Source organism: Mytilus edulis, chromosome 3, assembly GCF_963676685.1.
Source record: "Mytilus edulis chromosome 3, xbMytEdul2.2, whole genome shotgun sequence".
NCBI classification, from domain to species: Eukaryota; Metazoa; Mollusca; class Bivalvia; order Mytilida; family Mytilidae; genus Mytilus; species Mytilus edulis.
The window spans coordinates 91473567-91496074 of NC_092346.1; the positions used below are offsets into that span (position 1 = coordinate 91473567).

At 34.1% G+C, this 22508-nt stretch overlaps 1 protein-coding gene across 1 annotated transcript; it reads right to left on the reverse strand.

The window, feature by feature from the left end:
- Positions 1 to 5057: 5057 nt before the first annotated feature.
- LOC139517750 (uncharacterized) lies at positions 5058 to 10322 on the reverse strand. Its single transcript, XM_071309127.1, has 2 exons — positions 10193 to 10322; positions 5058 to 7956 (listed from the first exon to the last, which is right to left on the reverse strand). Exon 2 carries the CDS (start codon positions 7916 to 7918, stop codon positions 5132 to 5134), a length of 2787 nt encoding a protein of 928 aa, XP_071165228.1. The 5' UTR covers positions 7919 to 7956; positions 10193 to 10322; the 3' UTR covers positions 5058 to 5131.
- Positions 10323 to 22508: the final 12186 nt, after the last annotated feature.

The window sequence follows — 22508 nt, forward strand, 5'->3', positions numbered from 1 at the left end:
TAAGGGCATACGATACAGTTTTGATCCTGTATTTACAAGTTGATGAAAATTTGCATATAGACTATTTTTTACCTGATTAAATCAAATATGTAATAAAAAATATACCTTTATGTGCTCCTTTTTGAGTTAAATGAGGTCGAAATTTTGTATATTTGCTCAAAATTCGGATTTGTGGCCGTATTTTCCCTTCCAAAAGAAAGCCATTACTTTTTATGCGACCGCAAAAATTGAAATTTTTTTGGTCGTATATTGGTATCACGTTGGCGTCGTCCAAATACTTTTAGTTTTCGCACTCTAACTTTAGTAAAAGTGAATAGAAATCTATGAAATTTTAACACAAGGTTTATGACCACATAAGGAAGGTTGGGATTGATTTTGGGAGTTTTGGTCCCAACATTTTAGGAATTGGGTGCCAAAAAGGGCCCAAATAAGCATTTTCTTGATTTTCGCACTATAACTTTAGTTTTAGAAATAGAAATCTATGAAATTTTGACACAAGGTTTATGACCACAAAAGGAAGGTTGGGATTGATTTTGGGAGTTTTGGTTCCAACAGTTTAGGAATTAGGGGCCAAAAAAAGGCCCAAATAAGCATTATTCTTGGTTTTCGCACTATAACTTTAGTTTAAGTAAATAGAAATCAATAAAATTTAAACACAAGATTAATGACCACAAAAGGAAGGTTGGTATTTTTGGGAGTTGAGGTCCGAACAGTTTAGGAATTAGGGGCCAAAAGGGGCCCAAATAAGCATTTTTCTTAGTTTTCGCACCTTTGGTATATGTATATAGAAATCTATGGAATTTAAACACAAGGTTTATGACCATAAAAGGAAGGTTGGGATTGATTTTTGGAGTTTTGGTCCCAACAGTTTTGGAATAAGGGACCCAAAGAGTCCAAAATTAAACTTTGTTTGATTTCTGACATCAAAAATTGAATAATTGGGGTTCTTTGATATGCTGAATCTAACTGTGTCTGTAGATTCTTAATTTTTGGTCCCGTTTTCCAATTGGTCTACATTAAGGTCCAAAGGGTCCAAAATTAAACTTAGTTTGATTTTAACAAAAATTGAATCCTTGAGGTTCTTTGATATGCTAAATCTAAAAATGTACTTAGATTTTTGATTATTGGCCCAGTTTTCAAGTTGGTCCAAATCGGGGTCCAAAATTAAACTTTGTTTGATTTCATCAAAAAATGAATAATTGGGGTTCTTTGATATGCCAAATCTAACTGTGTATGTAGATTTTTAATTTTTGGTCCAATTTTCAAATTGGTCTACATTAAAGTCCAAATGGTCCAAAATTAAACTTAGTTTGATTTTAATAAAAATAGAATTCTTGGGCTTCTTTGATATGCTGAATCTAAACATGTAATTAGATTTTTGATTATAGGCCCAGTTTTCAAGTTGGTCCAAATCATAATCCAAAATCATTATATTAAGTATTGTGTAATAGCAAGAAATTTTCAATTGCACAGTACTCAGCAATAGCAAGAAATCTTCAAATGCACAGTATTGTGCAATAGCAAGAAATTTTCAATTGCACAGTATTGCGCAATAGCAAGAAATCTTCAATTGCACAGTATTGTGCAATAGCAAGAAATATCTAATTGCACAATATTGTGCAATAGCAAGAAATTTCAATTGAAGTTATCTTTCTTTGTCCAGAATAGTAGTTGAATCAACTTAAATCATTGTTTTATACAATATACAATGTATATTCACTTTTACTACCAACTGATAAATTTAAACAATCTTTACCATTCAGTGATAACAAGCACTTTTTTACATTTTAATATTTTATGATGTATTTAAACGAGTAGTTATTGTTGCAAACTCCATTAGAAATTTGAATTGAGATTGATTTTGGACTTAAGGAAAGGGGGATGTGAAAAAAAAATTGGGGGGGGGGGGTTAAATTTTTCTCATTTCAGATTTCATAAATAAAAAGAAAATTTCTTCAAACATTTTTTTGAGAGGACTAATATTCAACAGCATAGTGAATTGCCCAAAGGCAAAACAAAAATTTTAAGTTCATTAGACCACATTCATTCTGTGTCAGAAACCTATGCTGTGTCAACTATTTAATCACAATCCAAATTTAGAGCTAAATCCAGCTTGAATGTTGTGTCAAAACTTGCCCCAACAGTTCAGGGTTCAACCTATGCGGTCGTATAAAGCTGCGCCCTGCGGAGCATCTGGTTTGTTAAATAATTTGTAATTTCTGTATTTTAAAAGTATCTTAAAAATGTATGCATTTTTTATTCAGAAATAATACATATTTATCAAATGGTCATGAATTGAGAAGAAAACGTCATTTTTTGCTGTATATTTATCAAAATTAAAAAAATGCATTATTTACAGTTTTATAAAATTTGGCCCACATAATCTTCCTGCAAAATGAAACAAAATGTCATTTAAAAAATAGGGGTTCATGCACTCGTTTTCAAATTAAATCAGTTTGAATGATAAAAATAAGTCGAAAAATGCATCTTTTCCCGATATGTCACAGTTTGACGTCGCGAAAATAACATTTTACGTTAGCAACCTCATTACCTCCCCTGTAACTGTATCGTATGCCATTAATATGCACATAGACACCAAGGTGAGCGACACAGGATCTTTAGAGCCTCTAGTTTTGTTGTTTTTGGTTATCTGAATACTATTATAGATAGAGATAAACTGTAAACAGCAATAATGATCAGCAAAGTAAGATCTACAAATAAGTCAACAATGACCAAAATGGTCATTTGACCCCGTAAGGAGTTATTGCCCTTTTTTTTCCAATTTTCCATAGTCATTTTTTTCCAATTTTTCCTAAATTTTTGTAATCTTTTACAAATCTTTTCCTCTAAAACTACAGGGCCAAATTTAACCAAACTTGGCTACAATCATCATAGGGGCATCTACTTAAAAAAAATGTGTGCGATGACCCAGCCAGCTAACCAAGATGGCCGCCATGGCTAAAAATAGAACATAGGGGTAAAATGTAGATTTTGGCTTATAACTCTGAAACCAAAGCATTTAGAGCAAATCTGACAAGGTGTTAAATTGTTTATCAAGTCAATATCTATCTGCACTGAATTGTTCAGATGAATTTGACAACCGGTTGTTGGGTTGCTGGCCCTGAATTAGTAATTTTAAGGAAATTTTGCCCTTTTTTTGGTTATTATCTTGAATATTATTATAGATAGAGATAAACTATAAACAGCAATAATGTTCAGCAAAGTAAGATTTGAAAATAAGGCAACATGACCAAAATGGTCAGTTGACCCCTGAAGGAGTTATTGCCCTTTATAGTAAATTTTTAATAATTTTCATTAATTTGGTAAAGGAGTAGGTCCGGTAAGGGCCGATTTTGGCCCCAAATTTCAGTTTCATCTAACGAGATATTTAGGACACTTTTTAAACACTTAAGTGTCTATTTCAATTGATTCGATTAGTTTATGTAAAAGATTTTAACTGATTCAGTCATTAAAAACGCTACGATTGAAGCTTAAATATGAAAAATCTATCAAATATGCCAAAAAACGTCACTTTTCAGATGGTTTTCGTCAAAAATGAAAGTGGCCGCATCCGTGTTCATCCTCAACCTTTAAATATGTTACGTATTATCATCAAATACAACTTACATTTCAATATTATGAATGAACACGAATGCGGCCACTTTCATTTAAGACGGAAACCGTCTAAAATTTAACTAAAATGCTATAATTGTGAAGATTTCAGTAATTTAGCAAGACTTTATGATGCTAGTACACGATATATGTGCATTGTATTGTCAAAAACAGCACATATTTATGTAGCAGAAGCATTCTACTTTCCAAAAATAGCTAAACGATTACATTTTCACAATTTTGCAAAACTGCTTAATTTTGGGGCCAAAAAGGGGTCTTACTGAACATACTACTTTTTGTAAATTTTTTCAAAATATTTTCCTCTGTATCTAAAGGGCCAAGTTTATTATAGATAGAGAGAATTGTATGTAGCAAGAATGTTCAGTCAAGTAAGAACTACAAACACAATTTTGTCATGAATCCATGTGTGTCCTTCATAGACCAAGGTGAGCGACACAGGCTCTTTAGAGCCTCTAGTTATTAGACCTTTACCTCTATCTATCGCTCTGCACAGGTTAAGTTTTGATAATTAGATTTGTCCACTCATCACCATACACACAGTGAGTCAACAGTATTTGGTACTAGTGAATGGATATGTAACACGAGTTTTAGTATGTCTGATGTCATTTGGGTTTGATCTCAATATCGTGCTTCAGTGACCAGGGTAATTTTAGGACGCTGTCTTTACTGTCTTCCTATAATCGAGAGCCCATTTTGCTTTGCTGACTCATTTAGTTACTTGAAACAATGAAATTTTAGAAAAAAAATGGCAGAAAAATCAGTAATATACAGTGTATTGACATTATTTAATTGATATCAAAACAACTGAATTTACGAAAGTACAAATCAACAACACACACACACGCAAAAACATCAACAAAATCATTTTTTTTTTAAATTAAAATCAGTGCACCGCTTAGCGTGAAAAATGAGGGCACACTTTTAATACTGGTCCTTTCCTAAAGTAATCATGGAGCCATTTTGCTACTAACACAAATTTTTATCTTGACGCTATATCCCAATTAATATTATACAAATTTATTACATTGGTTGCAATGAATTACATTGATTTCCCAGTTGAATAAAAACCGATAATTTCACATGTGAAATAAACGTGGTTATTTCACTCTCTGACGTCATACAACAATAGGCGTTGTCAAGACGTCGATAACGTCGGATCAAAACAAATTGTCAATGCGTAGGAAAAAGATATAATTCCTAACATTTTCTACATTAATTTCATAAAAAAAAAAAGGCCATTTGCCAATGTAATAAAAAGAATAACTAATCGCCGTATTTGAATATCAAAAATAAGACAACTTGTGACCGAACGCCGCTATGGATTAAACTCGTGCTGCGCACTCGTTTAATCCATGCGTCGTTCGGTCACGCGTTGTCTTATTTTTGATATTCAAATACGGCGATTAGTTATACTATAAGTATTCTTCTTTTTAATCATAATGACACTGGTAACCTATGCACATTCGCACGTCAAATTAAAATAATCTTCTGAAGTTCATTAAATCTTTGACGATAAACATTCTTCTGGAAATGGCTGTTTCAGCATACCAAGGATCAATTTGATGCTCAGTTCGCGCTTCAGGCGCAGCATAAAATCATCAAATGACGACCTCTGTGTGTCCTTTTCGAATTCGAATACGTCTGAATAAGGAAGAAAAAATGGATTTAAGTACCTCTTGTCAGAAAAATGCAGTAGATACTGATATACTTTTGCAGTGATGATCGATGGATGTACATCTTGCTCGCCGAAATTGTTTTTCATTTCTAGCATGGTGTAAAATATGCAATTTTTCAACATGTAACTTTTAATAACATGGGATGGTTTGGCTGGTAAGGGTTTCTTCTCTTCAAATTTTTTCTGATGAGTTAACAGCTTTGTCCATTTACCAATAGCTTCTAGCTCCACCTTTGGGCAAAACTCTTTGCTTTTCATAATTTTGGCAAGGGCGTATGCTCGTCGAAAAACTACAGGTAACGATTTCATTAGACAAATTTCGGCAGGAGCAGCAGACACACGTAGCATTCGTCTCAAAGATCTGTCAGTATCATTGTTGCAAGTGAAACATATATTGCTATCAAATAAATGTTTCTTTGTGTCGAATTCGTTAGATCGTGACTGTAGAATTAAGAAACAGCCTGATTTCTTGATTGCTTCAGTCATTAAAGGCATGTGTTCAAAGTTGATATTAGCTGGCCAAAAGCCTCGTTTGTATACTGCTGGTACTAGATCAATGCTTATTTTAAGCTGTTTGTAGACAGATCCAATCCAGTAAACATCAAAATTAAAGACCGGCTTGCCTTTAATGACTTCCATCTTATCTTCATAATTGTAGTATAAATTTCCAGTGTTCCAAATTCTATTTTCGTTCAAAGCTCTTTTAAGATATCGGTTGAAAAGCTGTAGAAATGGGAAAGCAAGAAAATATCCTTCGCTGTCGCAGAATGACTGAAACGCTGCCGGAACGGGGTTATGGGTAAATTTCAAACATGCAAATCCGCTTTCGATACATTCTTTAATCATGACTGGTTTGGTTATTTCATTTAGCTGATCAATACATAATACAAAATCAAATTCATCAGGTTGGCCGACTTTGGTTTGTTCAGCAGAACTTCCAGTTGGAAAAATAGACATGTGGAATATCGGATCGTATTGAGAGATTGCACCACATAGTGATTTGACTAGAGAATTAACTTCCATTGCTATTCTGTCCACTTCACTTGCATTTTCAGGAGTTCTGTCATAATATGTCTGCAGTAAATAATCCCAGAAAGGTATTCGATGTTCTGGTAATCCCATCGCCATGTCTATTTCGTGCAGAGATTTCACGTTTGTTGATTTGATAGTTTTGGGTAGTTCAAGCAGTATTTCATCGTTCGATCTTTGTCTTGCGTACATGTTCTCAATCCTAGTGGCCATGTCAAGAAGATTGTGGCATCGATAACTGCAGTGGCGCCTAACTGTGTCAATAGGTTTATCTTGAAGACTATCCTTGACATTTATGTCAGCACCAAGTTCCAATAGCAATTGGACTTGCTCTTCATAATTGTGGTATGCAGCAAAATGAAGGGGGGTCGATCCGTATGCATCTGTCCTATTTATATCTGCCTTTCCTTCCAGTATAACTCTGTATAGAAGGTCAGGAATTGGCCTATGCTTCATTATTGACATTAAAGGGCTACGACCCCATCTATCTTGACTGTTGAAATCCATTTTATGCATGTTGAAAATATCAAATGCAGAATCAAGAAAAAGAACGAAAGCAGGCGACTCTCCATAGATATTCTTTTTATTAAGATCTGCTCCTGTGTTTATAAACACCTCAATCACGTCCGTAAGAACGCAAGCGGCTGACACTCCAGCTATTCTGTGCAAAGCTGTGTTTCCAAGATTGTCGGACTTGTTGACAGAAACTCCATAGTTTAGTATTGATTCAACTGTTCCACCAATTATGTTCACAGTATCAATAAGGTACACCCATGGTGTTCTACCATAAACATCGAGATCCGATAGCAATTCTTTAACAATCGACGAAGAACGCATTTCAGCTACTACTGCCAAAGTCTCTACAATTTCTTCACATACTTCGTTGGTACAATACACATGTAAGAAATTTTCTCCCATAATATTTTTCGTGGTCAAATCCATTTCGGGGAAGTTAGCAATCAAATGTTTAATCAGGGGAGTGTTGTCATCTCTCGTTGCAGCAAAGTGAAGAACACATTGGTCGAATCGTGTCTGACTGTTAACTGAGGCACCTGCCTTTATTAAGTTTTCCGCCATTATGATAAAACTAGCATTCATATCCAAGTCGTAGCTTCTATTAGCGTAATAATCTGCAGTTATTTCTTTATTAAAACTAAAACAACAGTGTAGTGGGCTGAATCCATTTACGTCAACGGCATTTACATCAATACTTGGTAGTTTCAGCAACCCTAAAACATTTTCCTGCGCTCTAGCAATAACTGCGTAGTGGAGCGGCGTTTGTCCCCACTTATTTTTTGCATTGATATTTGCCCCTGCCCCTATCAAAATGTCAATAATACGAATACTGAATGGAACTTTCAATTTCACAGCAAGATGTAAAGCTGTATCTCCTCTCAAGTTACCAGCGTTCAAAATAACTGTATTTACCGTCTGTTGACATGCGTGGACGTCATTTGTTACGACTGCATTATGCAGTGCAGTATCTCCAATCTCAGCAGGTATTTCTAAGTCTATATCATCAATTTGCACTTTCCCTAGAAGTTGGTGCAATTTAATATTTGAAAAGTTCAGATTTTCCATCTCTCTTTTAGCGAATCTTCTCTCACTTAATTTCACATCTGAAAATAAATGAATAAGAGGGTAATTAAAATCGTTTGTGAAAAAGAAATTATCAATCAAAAAGAAATTACTTTATTTATGCCAAAGTAAAGCATAAAACTAGATTCATTTATATAAATTACAGAAATACATGTACTATAGTCTAAAAAAGGTCACCAAAATTATGAATACCGGCTGTGTTGTATACCTCTATAATTGTTAAGTTCAACGATAAAAATGGATTGGTTTATCAGATGAATCATGATTGTATTACTGCTGTAACTATTTTCGCTACCTCAGTTGTATATACATTTTGTTAGGCCCATCCGTTTTAAATGAACATAAATAAAAAAATCCGGTGTTTTAACTATTGGTCTAGAGCGTACCTGATGAAAGTAATTCAGAAACACGCCTTGTTGCCACGAAAGTCAGTACATTTATACATATAAAATGTGTTGGTTTTTTTCTCCACTGGGTTGATACTGCTATTTTTTAGTGCTTTTGGTTAACAACTTGTCCTCAAATGTATCCTCCGCCATATAAGAGTCAATTCATGTTTCGATCGCTCAGGACTGGCATGATTCGAATAATTTACTTGGTCTATTATGTTTCAGATGCATGGTAATCGTATAATATTGTTTCAAGACAGTGTGTGTAATTCATTAATACATATGTTGACATTTGATTCAGAGCCGGATTTAAGGGAAGTGTCCATTGGGCCCGCCACACACCCTTTTCTGAGAAAATTTTGGTTGATTATATAGGGAAGCACTGAGCCATGACCGGAGCGGTCAACCTCTTAGGCAGTCAGGGGGCCTACACTTATAAAAATTTATAAATCCACCACTGGGGATTCCTATGTTCTGGGGGTTCCTATGTTTCATGTTTGGTATTGTTAAAAAGGGCAAAAATTAAGAAGGAACAATCAAAACCCACAAGTCGATAAAAAAAAAACCACCAAACCAATTTGAATAATAAAACTTGATCAGATTTTTGTTCAAATTTCATTTTGGTCAATAAACCAACACAAAGTTAGTGTCATGGTAATAACTCATGAACTTTCTCTTATGTGTTAAAAACAAACAGAGGCAAGATGTTCAACCTTCTCTCGATTTCCATTATAATAATCAATAATTAAATTAGATAAATGTTTCATTATAATACGTTATTCTGGTTGGCTACACTCGATATCGCGTTATTCCTTAATCAACTTCATCAAGTTACACGATAAAATTTATCATTCATGATGACACGAGGTCCCACAATAAAGTGCACAGGTAAATTAAATAAAAAAAACTTGATAAAAATCGTGTTTTCATGATCCTAGCTAAAAAATGTAATTATCTGTATTGAATGCTTCATTTTGTAACTTCATAGGGTTGTAAAAGCGTTGACTGTGTGCACATATTTAGAATGAAGCGCTTCATACAAAATGTACTTCGGTCAACGCTTTTACACCCCAATGAAGTTACAAAAAGAAGCATTCAACTCATAAATGTTGTTTGCATTTTTCAAAGATCTAAGAAACAAGCAAACTTTACATGAGTGATTCAGTGCTTTTAAACTCATGTTATTCATTAAAGTGCCTTTTTTATGATTGTGTTTTATTATTTGTTATTCTTTGTTTGAAGTCATTTTCCCTTTTTTTCTTTTTCGCAAATTTTCTTATATTTTAGCTCCTATTCAGTATTCTCTTTTTTCTTTTTCATATTTGTTTCACCCATTATCCTCTATTCTGCAAACCAAATCCAGAATCTTTCCGATATCGAAGATAGGAAATTGGAAATGCTGGCTGAGACTTAAAAAAACAGTTTATACCAAATGTATACATGTCAGATGTCAGAAACCTCGACAGTCAGTGGCTTTCTTATTGTTTTTATCATCTATTAGTTTTAGGGGAGTTTGGTGGTGTTGCAGGAGTTAAAAGTTAAACAAATAATGCGATGCCGTTTCATTCAACCACTTGGAGACATAGAAATATCCAATCTGACCTTTTTCACTTTTCAACTTTGAAATATCGGTATACTTATATAGTTCGAACGAACACCTATACGATACTGGAGCCTAGTGTGTTTCTAAGTTAAAGTAAATTCTTCAAGAGGACTAGTATAAACAAGGAAGTTTAAAAAAACAAATTAATAAACTAGATGGTGCATGTCTCATTTATAACTGTACTTTGTAGAGAGTTAAGGCGACCTACATCAGGGTCTCAGTCTATTCACTATCAAGTTGTCATATTCCAATTATTATACATACCTAAGATATGTTAGATAATTTGGTTCATTTAAAAACAAAAGACAGCAGAACCGAAAGTTGACTCCTTCTGCACTACTGCACATCGTTATGTCGATCGATAATATTTTCAAGGTCAACATGAACAATAGGCTGTCTATGCTATATTTATTAACCGATAACACATTTAAATCATAGTACTGAAGTACTGAACATCGGATGACCGCAAGTTCTTATGGTGTAATGATCCTGTATGGGGGTGCGAGAGGCAAAATATCAACAGCTAATAAAATTACGTCCTTTAATGGCACTTGCAAAACGAAAAAGAGACAGTACATGTGATTACGATTACATACATGTATATGTCGTGTACAAGTTGCGATTTTGTACAGGTTATAACATGTACAAAAATGTTGTACATGTTATAACTTGTATAATGCAAAAATACAAGTTATAACATGTACAAAAGTACCTCATACATGTTATAACCTGTACAAAATATTGCTTAAAAATGGTTTTAACTTGTACAAAATCGAAAAATAAGATGATATTGATCTCAATAACTTTTTTTATTATTCCTTCATGTTAGTGTGTTTTGTCCTTTTTTGATACAGTTAATGTCCAGGGGTCGGTATTACGAAGCATTCCTAAGATCTGTCATAAGATATATCTTAGGACATGTCTTATGATCCTTTTATGACTATCTATGGACGTATCTTTATTTAATGAATTATAATTGTGAGTGTCCACTTTGAAGGCAATAGTAAAATACTTTCATTCTAATTGACACTAAAAAGACGTAAGAGGATAGCCAGGATAGATGTGTCTACAATTGAAATTGGGAATTGAAATGGGGTATGTGTCTAAAAGACAACAAGCCGCCCATGGACCAAACAACACCTAAAGGCCACAAATACATGCTTTCAAAGTAGAGGATATATTTTAAACATCAAAATGACATTCGCCTCATGCAATGATCCTAGAGTTTATAAAACAAGATTGAGTTATAAATTTACATAAGTCATGCTGAAGGCCAAAAATGTTGAAGAGTAGATCCAAAGATATTGATAATGAAGCGTGGTCAAATGAAAACTATTTCAGCTCACTCTTGCTTTTACAGAGTAAGCATATAAGACATTGTTTTAGTCTTTGCATGCTATAAAATGAGAGGGAGGAGTATTACCCAAAATAATTCGGCATCGTTCTTAAATTTTTTGGAAGAATTTAGTTACTAGTATCTAATGTAATTGTCATTGAGTTGAGGAAATGCAAGCTTTTAGTAAATAGTTTCACACTTATTTAAGCCATGATGGACTGCATATAACATACAATTACATGAAAACACATTTGCCAACATAAGTCATGAAACATATATTTCTGAAACTTTGTGATCATTGTCCTCTACAGAAAAAGACACGTTCTGGCCTATTTATTGTTGTTCTTTATGCATTGGTGAATTTAAATGTATATTTTACCTCATTTAGATTAATTTTAATTTTGTACAAGTTAAAACCATTTTTTAGCAATATTTTGTACAGGTTATAACATGTATGAGGTACTTTTGTACATGTTATAACTTGTATTTTTGCATTATACAAGTTATAACATGTACAATATTTTTGTACATGTTATAACCTGTACAAAATCGCAACTTGTACACGACATATATAACAAAATCATATACGGACTGAACAGTATTTCCGGAAACGCGGATTCAACCCCCTATATATATTACATCCCCCCGACAAAAGAAAAATGTAAATTTTGCTCAGGGTTGAATTCGCTTTACAATATATATGCACCAACTCATTCATATACCATCTCAAAACACAGCATGAAAAATTACAATTATCTGACGTTGCGAAATCTCAACTTTTGAAAGTTAGTAGTTAAATATATTTTTACAGATCCGAAATTGTTTCGTGATACATGTATCATTGAGTAATAAATTCAACAGAGCCCCTAACTCTTACAATATTGTGAAGATGTCCTATAATGATCACATTTCATAAGTTGCAAGTTTCAAAAAAAAATATATCAACTGTCTCTCACAGAATCATGGTGCACCAAACCCATTTACGCACACACACTCTCATAAAAAATATAAAATTGCTAACAGATAAAACATATCAGAAAGATACAATTCACAGGGTTTATTTATGAAATTATCTCGATATCACTAACATAGATCCCAGATAATACACTCCTCATAAAAGTTCCAAAAGGACGTTAACTACAGATTTCCGTCTTTATACCATGCAAAAAAAACCCAACAGAACAAAAAAAAAAATTCTCTCTACATTTTCCTTAATTTGCTCGCTAATGAAACTGTATATCACTTTCATGTTTCCTTAAAAACCACTAAATACAAAATGAACCATATTCATACGATCTCATCAACATATTTCAAAAATAGTGAAGATCGATGTTCAAGATACAAAATTCGGCATTTTTCATAGAAAATAATTATTGAATTACAAATCTGAAAACGCAGTACCAACTTTCTGCTATTATGTTACAAAATTGAATAAATCAAATATTAATGACTAGATAATTCAAACTTGATACTCATGTGAATGAAATTGAAATAAAAATCTACATGTATAAAAATGTGTTTAGCATAATGTCATGTATACGCAACTCGTATCAACAATCGTTCATTATTTTCCTCAGAATAATAAAAAAAATCAAGCATATTAAACATACATAATACGAATTGTTCAAGTATTTCAAAAAGATAAATAATATCAACATATGCAAAAAAAAATCTTAAGCAGTTAATAATCAGTTTCCATGTACATGTATATTATATATGCAAACAAACTAATGTCCATATATTTAAAAAAAAAGTTCTTATTGAATAACATTGAAATAGGGCTCCGCTCTGTACTGAATTTCATCTGATATCATAGTAACGGATTGTCATGAGATAAATCCCACGGACAAAAACATGAAAAGTTCGCCAGAAAAAGTCGTTGTACCATCATCAAAGGGCATTGTCATGAGATAAATCTCACGGACAATAAGTTCAAGAAAAACATCGCTGTACACAGATTAATAAATTGTCATGAGATAAATCTCACGGACAAAAAGGTTCAAAATAAACATCCTCGTCAAGCATTGGCAATTGTCTTGAATTTTACAACAAATATGTACAATATGAGCGTTCCATAAAATTAAACGCTCACGTCTGAATAAAACATTAAAAAAAAAACGGTGTATCATGAGGTAAACCTCACGGACACAAAACGACTTAAAGAATTTGTGGAGGTGGTCGGTGGTTTATCAAATCACGGGTTTTCTTGTCAAAATCGGACTCCTTTAGCCAACGGGCATTTTGAGCCGGTTCTCCAATGAAATGAACTAAATAACTCATTGTTCCGTCCACAATTTTCCTAGCAAGTATTCGTTTAACTTTGTAAAAACGATTTTCATCACTCGAAACAGTTTTGTCTCCTGGATCGGTGAAACTTTCATTTTCAAACCGAGCTGGTTTCTTTTTTAATCGGGTTGATTTCCGGATTGGGGACTGAATACTTTTCCCTTTGCACTTTTTTGTTTGTTCGTCTGTCGCATTGTTTGAATTGTTATTCATCACAATTTTTCCTGTGTCGTTATCTGTATCATTTGAATCATTGTCATTTATTTCAGAATGTGACACTGTCGTATTCGATAATTCACTTGTTTCAGAGAAGTCCGATGCAGTATTTTGGTCCGTGGTTGTATTTACATGCATTTTTGTTTCAACTTGATCCATGAAGTATTGTGCAGGATTTGGTTGACGCACGTACGCCGGTTTTATCCGATTAATGTGAATAGGATTCGGAAGGCATTTTTGTGAATCTGGGTCCTTCAAAACTACCATATGAGGACTGTGAATTTTATGAATGATATATGGCCCAGCATAACGGTATTTCAGTTTTTGTCCCTGTCCTGTAGGATTTTTGCTGAGATAAACATAATCATGTTCTGCGTACTGTAGAGGGTTCAAACTGTCATTTACACGTTCCACCATTTTTATTTGAGAAGTTAATGCATGTTCTTTCACTTCTGATCGAATTATTTCTAATCTTGCGCACAAATTTTGAACATATTCATGACAATCGTTTGGAAGCGTGTTTATATCCTGTCTAAAATGTCCGGTTAATGGAAAATTAGGCCTCCTGCCGTAAACTATCTCAAATGGAGAATATCCTAGACTGGCGTTAACGGTATTGTTCATTGAGAAAAGAATACAAGGTAATAAATCTTGCCAGTTCTTACCATCTGCAATGTATGGAGTCATGCGTTCGGCTAAAGTTCTATGCGAACGTTCGCACGCACCCAGACAGTGATGTGCAAAACTCGGGGTGTATTCATGATTTATGTCTAGTAATCGGCAAACTTCTTTGAAACATTTACTGATGAATTCGGAGCCTTGATCGCTGATTATAGTATCAAATACACCAAACTGCGAAACCATCCTGAATAAAACTTCAGACACTGTAATAGTATCGGCGGTAGGAATAGCCTCGGCAAATACAAACTTACTAAAAAGGTCAATCGCCGTGCAAACATATTGATTTCCTGTTGGAGATATTGGATTTATTGGTCCAAAAATGTCGATTTGCCACACTTGAAACGGCGAATCTGGCGTACGGTATGCGACAATTCCGGCCTTAGTGTTGATTTTTGTCAATTTCCTTCTTTGACATGCCGGACAACTTTTTATATAGTCAGAAATTTTCTGCGCCAATTTTGAAAAGAAATATTTTTCCTTTATTAAGTCAATTGTATGTTGTATTCCGCCATGTCCGCCAAGAGATGAGTCATGATACATAGAAATAACGGTTTTCACTACAACTGCTGGTAAAACTAGTTGGTAATTTTTTAGATTTTTAGCGCGCTTTGATTTTGCAATTCGAGAATGAAAAAGTAATCCGTTTATCAACATAAAATCAGGCGATTGCAAAAGTAGTTTTCGGGCCTCTTTTTGTGATTTCGGCAGTTCTCCCTTATCCAAGTACGAAACAAATTTTCCGTATTCTGAATCTTTCCGTTGTAGATTGCTTAAACTTTCTACACTAAAGTCAGATCTCTCGAACAGATCTATCATTTCAACTTGACTTCTCATTTGGTTATCCTGATCCGTATTCACATCCGTTGTAAGATTGAAAATATCCGAATCATGTTCATTTAAAACAGTTGATTGATCATCACTACTACGATCTGTTGATGGTACGCTTATATCGGTATCTACGGTATTTGTCGGATTTTGTATTTCAATATTTTGTTTCATATCATTGTCGGAAACGATCTCTATATCTGTGTTGTTTACTGAAACTGGGTTATTTTCGGACGGATTTATTCTAATATTTGGAATGGAAAGTAATTTTCTCTTTGAAACAATTTTGCGTTTTAGTTTGTTTTGTTTGCAAGGAACATCATCTTCCGTATCGGCATCATATTCTGCTGTCGTTTGTAAGTCGGGTTTGTGTTGATAATCCGGATTTAATGAATTGAAATTTGATGTTAAATTTTGATCAACTCGAATATTGTTTATCTGGTCGTTTTCACTAGAATCCGAATGTCTAAATGATGGAAATTTGTATCCACCTTCAATGTTTATATCACCTACTATTTCCTCCTTATACGGGAAGTATGGGTCTTCAATATCAGGACTAATAAATCCATCAGAAATCTCCTGCCGCGGAATACGCGATAGGGCATCGGCAACCTGCATATCCCTTGCTGGTTTATAGCGAAGATCAAAATTATATTGTTGGAGTATGGCGATCCAGCGCTCATAAATTGCTCCCTTCAGCTGTTTTTGAAACAAAGGCTTTAAAGCCTGGTGATCGCATTCAACGATAAATCTACGGCCACGCAAGTATACAGAACAATCAAGAATTGCAGTCACCATTCCAAGTAATTCAAGTTTGGTGGGGCCATAAGATCTTTGCCAACGACTTAATGATTTTGAACCAAAACGGACCACTCTGATCATGTCCTCCTCATGTTCATCAGTATGAATCTGGTAAAGAACGTATCCTATGCCCTAACTGGATGTATCAACCGCCAAATGAAATGGTATATTGTAATTTGGAAATGCAAGAACTGGTGAATTTAAAAGCAAATTTTTCAGTTTTTGAAAGGCATTTTCTTGCACCGCAGACCACCGAAATTTCATATTTTTCCTAAGTAATTTTGTCATTGGTTCTATTTCTGAGCTAAAATTTGGAATGTATTTTCTAAACCAATTTAGTAGACCGACGACACGGCGTAGTTCTTTAACAGATTTTGGAGAAGGATAATCCTTGATCGCTTGCAACCTTTCCGGTGGGGGCTGAATGCCTTTGCTGGAAATTAAATGCCCCAGAAAAACGCATGACTGCTGTGCAAAGCTACATTTCTGGGGTCCTAGTTTAAGACCGGCTTCTTTCAAGCGGCCGAAAACAGTGTTCAAGTCATCGATATGTTGGTCAAAAGTTTCTGATGCTATAAGAATATCATCCAAGTAACATAAGCACACTTTAAATGTCAATCCCTGTAGAATTTTATCCATCAATAACTGAAATGATGAAGGCGCAGAACTTAACCCCATTGGAAGTCGACGAAATTTGAAAGTTCCAAAACATGTATTGAACGCAGTGTACTTTTGGCTGTCTTTATCTACAGGCATTTGGAAAAATCCTGAGCTTAAGTCGATTGAAGCCAGATAATTTGGAGTTTTCCCAGAAAATGATTCAGTTAGTTCGGTCAGATCAGGAATAAAATACGAAAAATCTTGAACTTGGGAGTTTAAATAGCGAAAGTCGCAACAAAATCTGTACTTAGCACTGCTCTTTTGTGAATGTTCTTGTTGTTTCTTGTTTCGATCTTGTTTTGAAACCAAAACAATAGGACTGATTATTGGAACATCCTCAGTTTCACTGACTGGCGCTATTATATTTTGACGAAGGAGTTCATCAAGGTGTTCACGTAAGGCCTCTTTTTTATCAGGTGGAAGTCTATAAGGTCTTTGGTTTTTAGGTTTAAAGTCGGATTTCATGCATATTTTATGATGAACAATGTCTGTGTATCCTAAATCTGGATTTTCATCCGTTACAAACAAACATTTATTTGACTGCAAACACTGACTAAGTTTTGATTTTTCAGTATCGGACAAGTGACTAGGTATATCAAAGTAAGATAAAAATTTGCTATCATCACTTTCATTCTCCGTTCTATGACTTAACTGAACATTTTGCACACTTTGCATTTTACCATTGTCCGGTTCTAATGACGTGATTGAATAATCAGTATCTAATACTTTAAAAATTGCTAAAACTTTCCCTCTTTGAATTGTGATAGGTTCATTAGTAACGTTCATTAGTTTTACCGGCACTGAGTTTTTCTGATCAACTGACACTACAGCCTTAGCTGTTAATAAACCTATTTTGTTCATATAGTCACTACTAGTACATATGCCCTGCGTACCGTATAATACATTCTTTCCAAGTTTACTCCACATAAAAAATTCTGAATTTGCAGGGACAGAAATTCGTTTTTGACACTTAACCTTCACAGTCTTAGTATTTATATACAATTTACCAAAATCAAGCACTATCTTGTTAGTAAATAAATAATTGGTACCTAAAATCAACGGATTCGAGGTTTGAGATAGTATGTACACATGTAACCAATGTTTGCCAGTCGGAACTTTGATCTTTATACGTGCTGTACCAACAATATTTATTGACGCATTATTTGCCAAAAGTATCTTTTCGTTTGCACTTTTAAAAGAATTACGGTAATGTTCTGGCAACGAATTAAAAAGTTGTTGTGATATTACATTTATGGAACTGCCACTATCTATAAGTGCGGCTATCTCTATATTGTCTATAGTAACTGGCATATATAAAAATTTGGGGCGAGATGACTCCTCTCCTTCTATTTCAGAACAAGTACTATCATATGAGTCAGATTCATTATTGTCACAAGTATAATTACAAGATTGTACATGTACGTTGTGTTGTCTACTAGGAGAGCGACTACGCCTTCTGGCACTTAAGGGTGGTCGCCCGAGGGAGCGTGCCCAGTGTCCCCCGGGTTCTGACGGTTTCCCTGTTGGCTTGAAAAACGTAAACAGTGCGACGCTGAATGCCCATACTGACTACAGAGCTGACATTGTGAACTTGGGTTAGCCTGACCTTCACCATCCCACATACAATCGCGCCTAAAATGTTGTGGCCCTTTACAAGCGTGACAATAAAAGGGTGGACGATTTTCGGGCCGCCTGTTCAAATTGTAATCCCGCTGTTCTTTAGGGTAATCAGACTGACGGAAATTTTGATAATTTTGCCTGCGATTTTGAGGTTGCTGTCTGGGCTGTTCTGATTGAGCTGAAAGTTTTTGTATTGCACTTGTCAAATCTTGAATTTGTGATTTCAGTTCATGTACGACTGACGGGTTTTGTTCGGCAAGAACAGCTTTAGGTGTAATTTGTTGTTTGATGGCAGAAACAGATATTTCATCATGTAACCTGTACCCGTATGCTTCGCCCATTTTGGCAGCTGATAGTGCACTATTACTGTCTTTGTGGTTACCTGCCCCTACAAAGAAAGCTAACTTTTCGGGAAGACCCTTGATGAATTTGGTGAGAATATCATGATCAGCTTTGTGTAATAATTGAGCTTTTTCTACAAGCTGGCAGTAAAAATCTTCGAGTGCTTGACCCGGTGACAACTTTATGTGTTCAAAACCCTCATTTTCTAGCATGATTGTTGGACTTTGCCAATCGAGATTAACATATTTTCTCTTAAACAGTTCAATAAGTTTTTCCCAGGAGCTTTTGTCATTGGATGTTAATGAGTTAAACCACGTGAGGGCTGGGCCCGTTAACTGGAGATGAAAAGCTGCTATTCGCCTTTGGTTTTCATAAGGCATGATATTATGTAGTGTAGCAAAAGAGTCAAATTCACGCAAGAAAACAAGTCCATTTTCATGGGGATATCCCCCGAATTTCCTACACGGAGCTAATTTTTCCATGACAGCTGTATGTACTATTCTAGGTATACTTGTATGTTCTAATCTAGGCGTACTTGTAGTGTAACATGCACTTGTGTTATAAGTCAAATTATTTTGATGCAATCTGTTAACCAAACTTATTTGTGGTGTTAAAATTGGCATAGAACTATCTAATTTGTTGGTTTGAGAGGGCCTAGTCGGGGCTAATAAATGTAAACTTTGATCTAATTCTTGGTTTTGAGAAGGCCTAGTCGGTGCCAATAAATATGAACTTAAAAGTGAATCATCGGTAAATTCGTCGTCCGTTTCAACTAATGAGTGTAAACTTAAAGTAGACTCACCATCGCTCATATCATTTAAATTGCTATATTTCGGCGCCGACATCAACGAAGAAAAAAAACCAACACTGTAATGAGATAAATCTCACGTACAGATAAAAAAATTAAATGTGCATGTTAAATAATACGCCTGTAATGAGATGAATCTCACGTACAGAAAACTGGGATTCATAAGGCAACTTGAAGAAAATCATAATCTGCATAAAAAATTTGACCACCCACGTGGTTTCCCCACTTCAGCAATGTTCAGTGAAAATTATGGGAAAAAAATTTTCAGTTCATTTCAGTTCAGGTTTACACAAATAAAGTCCTTTGAATGAAGTTATATTTCGGGTCCTCCGCCATGTAATGATCCTGTATGGGGGTGCGAGAGGCAAAATATCAACAGCTAATAAAATTACGTCCTTTAATGGCACTTGCAAAACGAAAAAGAGACAGTACATGTGATTACGATTACATACATGTATATAACAAAATCATATACGGACTGAACAGTATTTCCGGAAACGCGGATTCAACCCCCTATATATATTACAATGGATGGTCAAAAGCACTTGTAACAGACAAAAATCACAAATCTATACCTTATTCTGAGGTTAATGTACAGAGATATATTTTTTTCTGAGACAATGATGATGAACAAATGACAGGACATTCAACCTCATACGGTCCATATGATGATCCAGGGCCCGGCCCCCCTTTCGTGGGAAAAGTCCCTTATGAAAAGTTCTGTATCCGCCACTGCCGTATAACTATTATATTGTAGTGATACCAATCAGTATACACTGGTTTGTTGTTATATATATTATATTAATATAACATTTACATGTATATATAATTTTCATCCATTTGTATATCATTTTATTCTACTATTTTAATAATAGTGCAGTGCAAGTACATGGTGGGCACTCTTCTGTAAAAAATCGTTTTTTCTAAAAGATTGGATATGAGTAGGCATTCATATTTTCCTGCAAAAAAACAATTCAGAGTTACCGGTCCCTTTTGGCATTGTCGCAAAACGTTCTTGCGATATTCTTTCGCGTGCTTTAACACAATTTTTCGGTACGTGTGCATAGATATTATCAATGATTTTTTTATTTACAAAAATATTTTATCACTATTCATTGAAGAGATGTATTGATAGCAAACGATACGGAATGTTATTTTGCACTTGTTAATATCCGCGTATTTGTCATGTTTATAGATTGGTTATAAAACCCAAAACAAAAAATCTAGAATATAGCAATACATCTGAATGGGGAAGAAGCGATAAGTGAATACGTTTTTCACAATATAACATACTAGAACACCAGCTTTGTATGAACTGGACATGATGCATATGTTTAAAACATCATAGATTTTCTTGATAATATCGTAAAAAGTAACCAAGAGCAATTAATAAGTTATCACCAACTTACATTTTCAATATACATCAAAAACAGTACGTTTAGTGGTAACAATTTTTTGAGTTTTTGTATTTTGTTTTCCGTTATAATATGCAATTGTCAAATTTGTTAAATGACCAAGTACGCCAATAACAGTACACACAGGTGAATTTTTACCAGTTTTAAGTACAAATGTACAAAATGTATTGTAAAAAGTAAGATAAAGAAAATATCGAACTACGAGGAAAATTTAAAAGGGAAAGTCCGTTATCAAATTCAATGTCTTTGACATATTAAAGGAAAAATCCATATCTCAGAACCATATCTCAAGATCGAGTCAACTATAGACTATCGAACACTCAATATTTCTGTTGAGTTGGTATGACGGTTAAAGAGTGAGGCAAATAAACTCATCGTTGTGCTTTATTAGCTTGTTGGGATAATATCTTTTGAGTTTGCCGAAATTTACCGTTTTAGTAAAATAAATTCCCTAGGTAAACAAAAGAGTGCTTGTCGTAATACAATAGACGTTAACTTTGAAAGAATAAGATATATTTTAAGTACCTTTATATTAACAATGATAGTAGTCCTTTCGTTTTTGCTGCACTGGGATATTTAACATATTGTGTTGATTTCTGATATGTTTTTACCAAGATAGAATTGCATTCGAATACGTAATGGTCTTCATCAACAATAGCATTTGAACACAAATTACATTATCTCGTCTTTCGGGTTATTGTACCAGGTACCCACCTCTACTGTATTTTTCACATTACAGCATCTCAATTTAGAAATATATTCACGTTTCAATTAAACAGACCGTAAAATTCTTCTGTGAAAGAATTGTCAATTTGACTATATATATATGTCATTTTTGAATATGAGTATCTTTAAGATTTTGTTTCAGAACGATTTTTAGTTGATATATTAGTACATCTTTTTACGATTGTTTCGATTTTATCTTTATTCACTTCGATGTTCCATTGTAAAACACAATTTTTAAAGTTTGTGAAAAAGTTGCTGGAATGCCTCTTCGATCGGAATCCAAATTTGTAACATAATCATAGTAGCTTTTCATTCTCTCCAGCATGCTATTAGATGTGTGTTTGAAATATAAGTAAAAAAATATATATATATACTGACAATTATTATTGGTCTATAATTAATTGGGTTTACCAAGTCCTTTTTCGGCACAGATATAAAAATTCTATAACTTCAATTTTCAGGATAATGACCATTTACCAAAAAAAGTAAAACTGGCACAAAAAGTTCTGAATCGGACAGGAACATTTCTCCTATAATTTTATCAAATCTAGCACTTTTACCCATTCGAATTTTTTAATTGCATCTTTAATTTTAAATCTGTGATAGCGCAGACAAGTTTATCCATAGATAAATTGTTCATATTTGGATCTTCCAATAAATTTCCGAATTTCTGGCGATATTTCCAAGGCGAAGAACAACTATTCTTTATTTTTCATTCAACTATTATTCCACATTATTATATATATCTTTATTCTGTCAAACCTTTGCAATTACAATGGTATACAGGCAATACATGATATCAATAATACAGACATAAATACATGATTACACAGAGCAAAATATGTACACTATTTACAATTATAC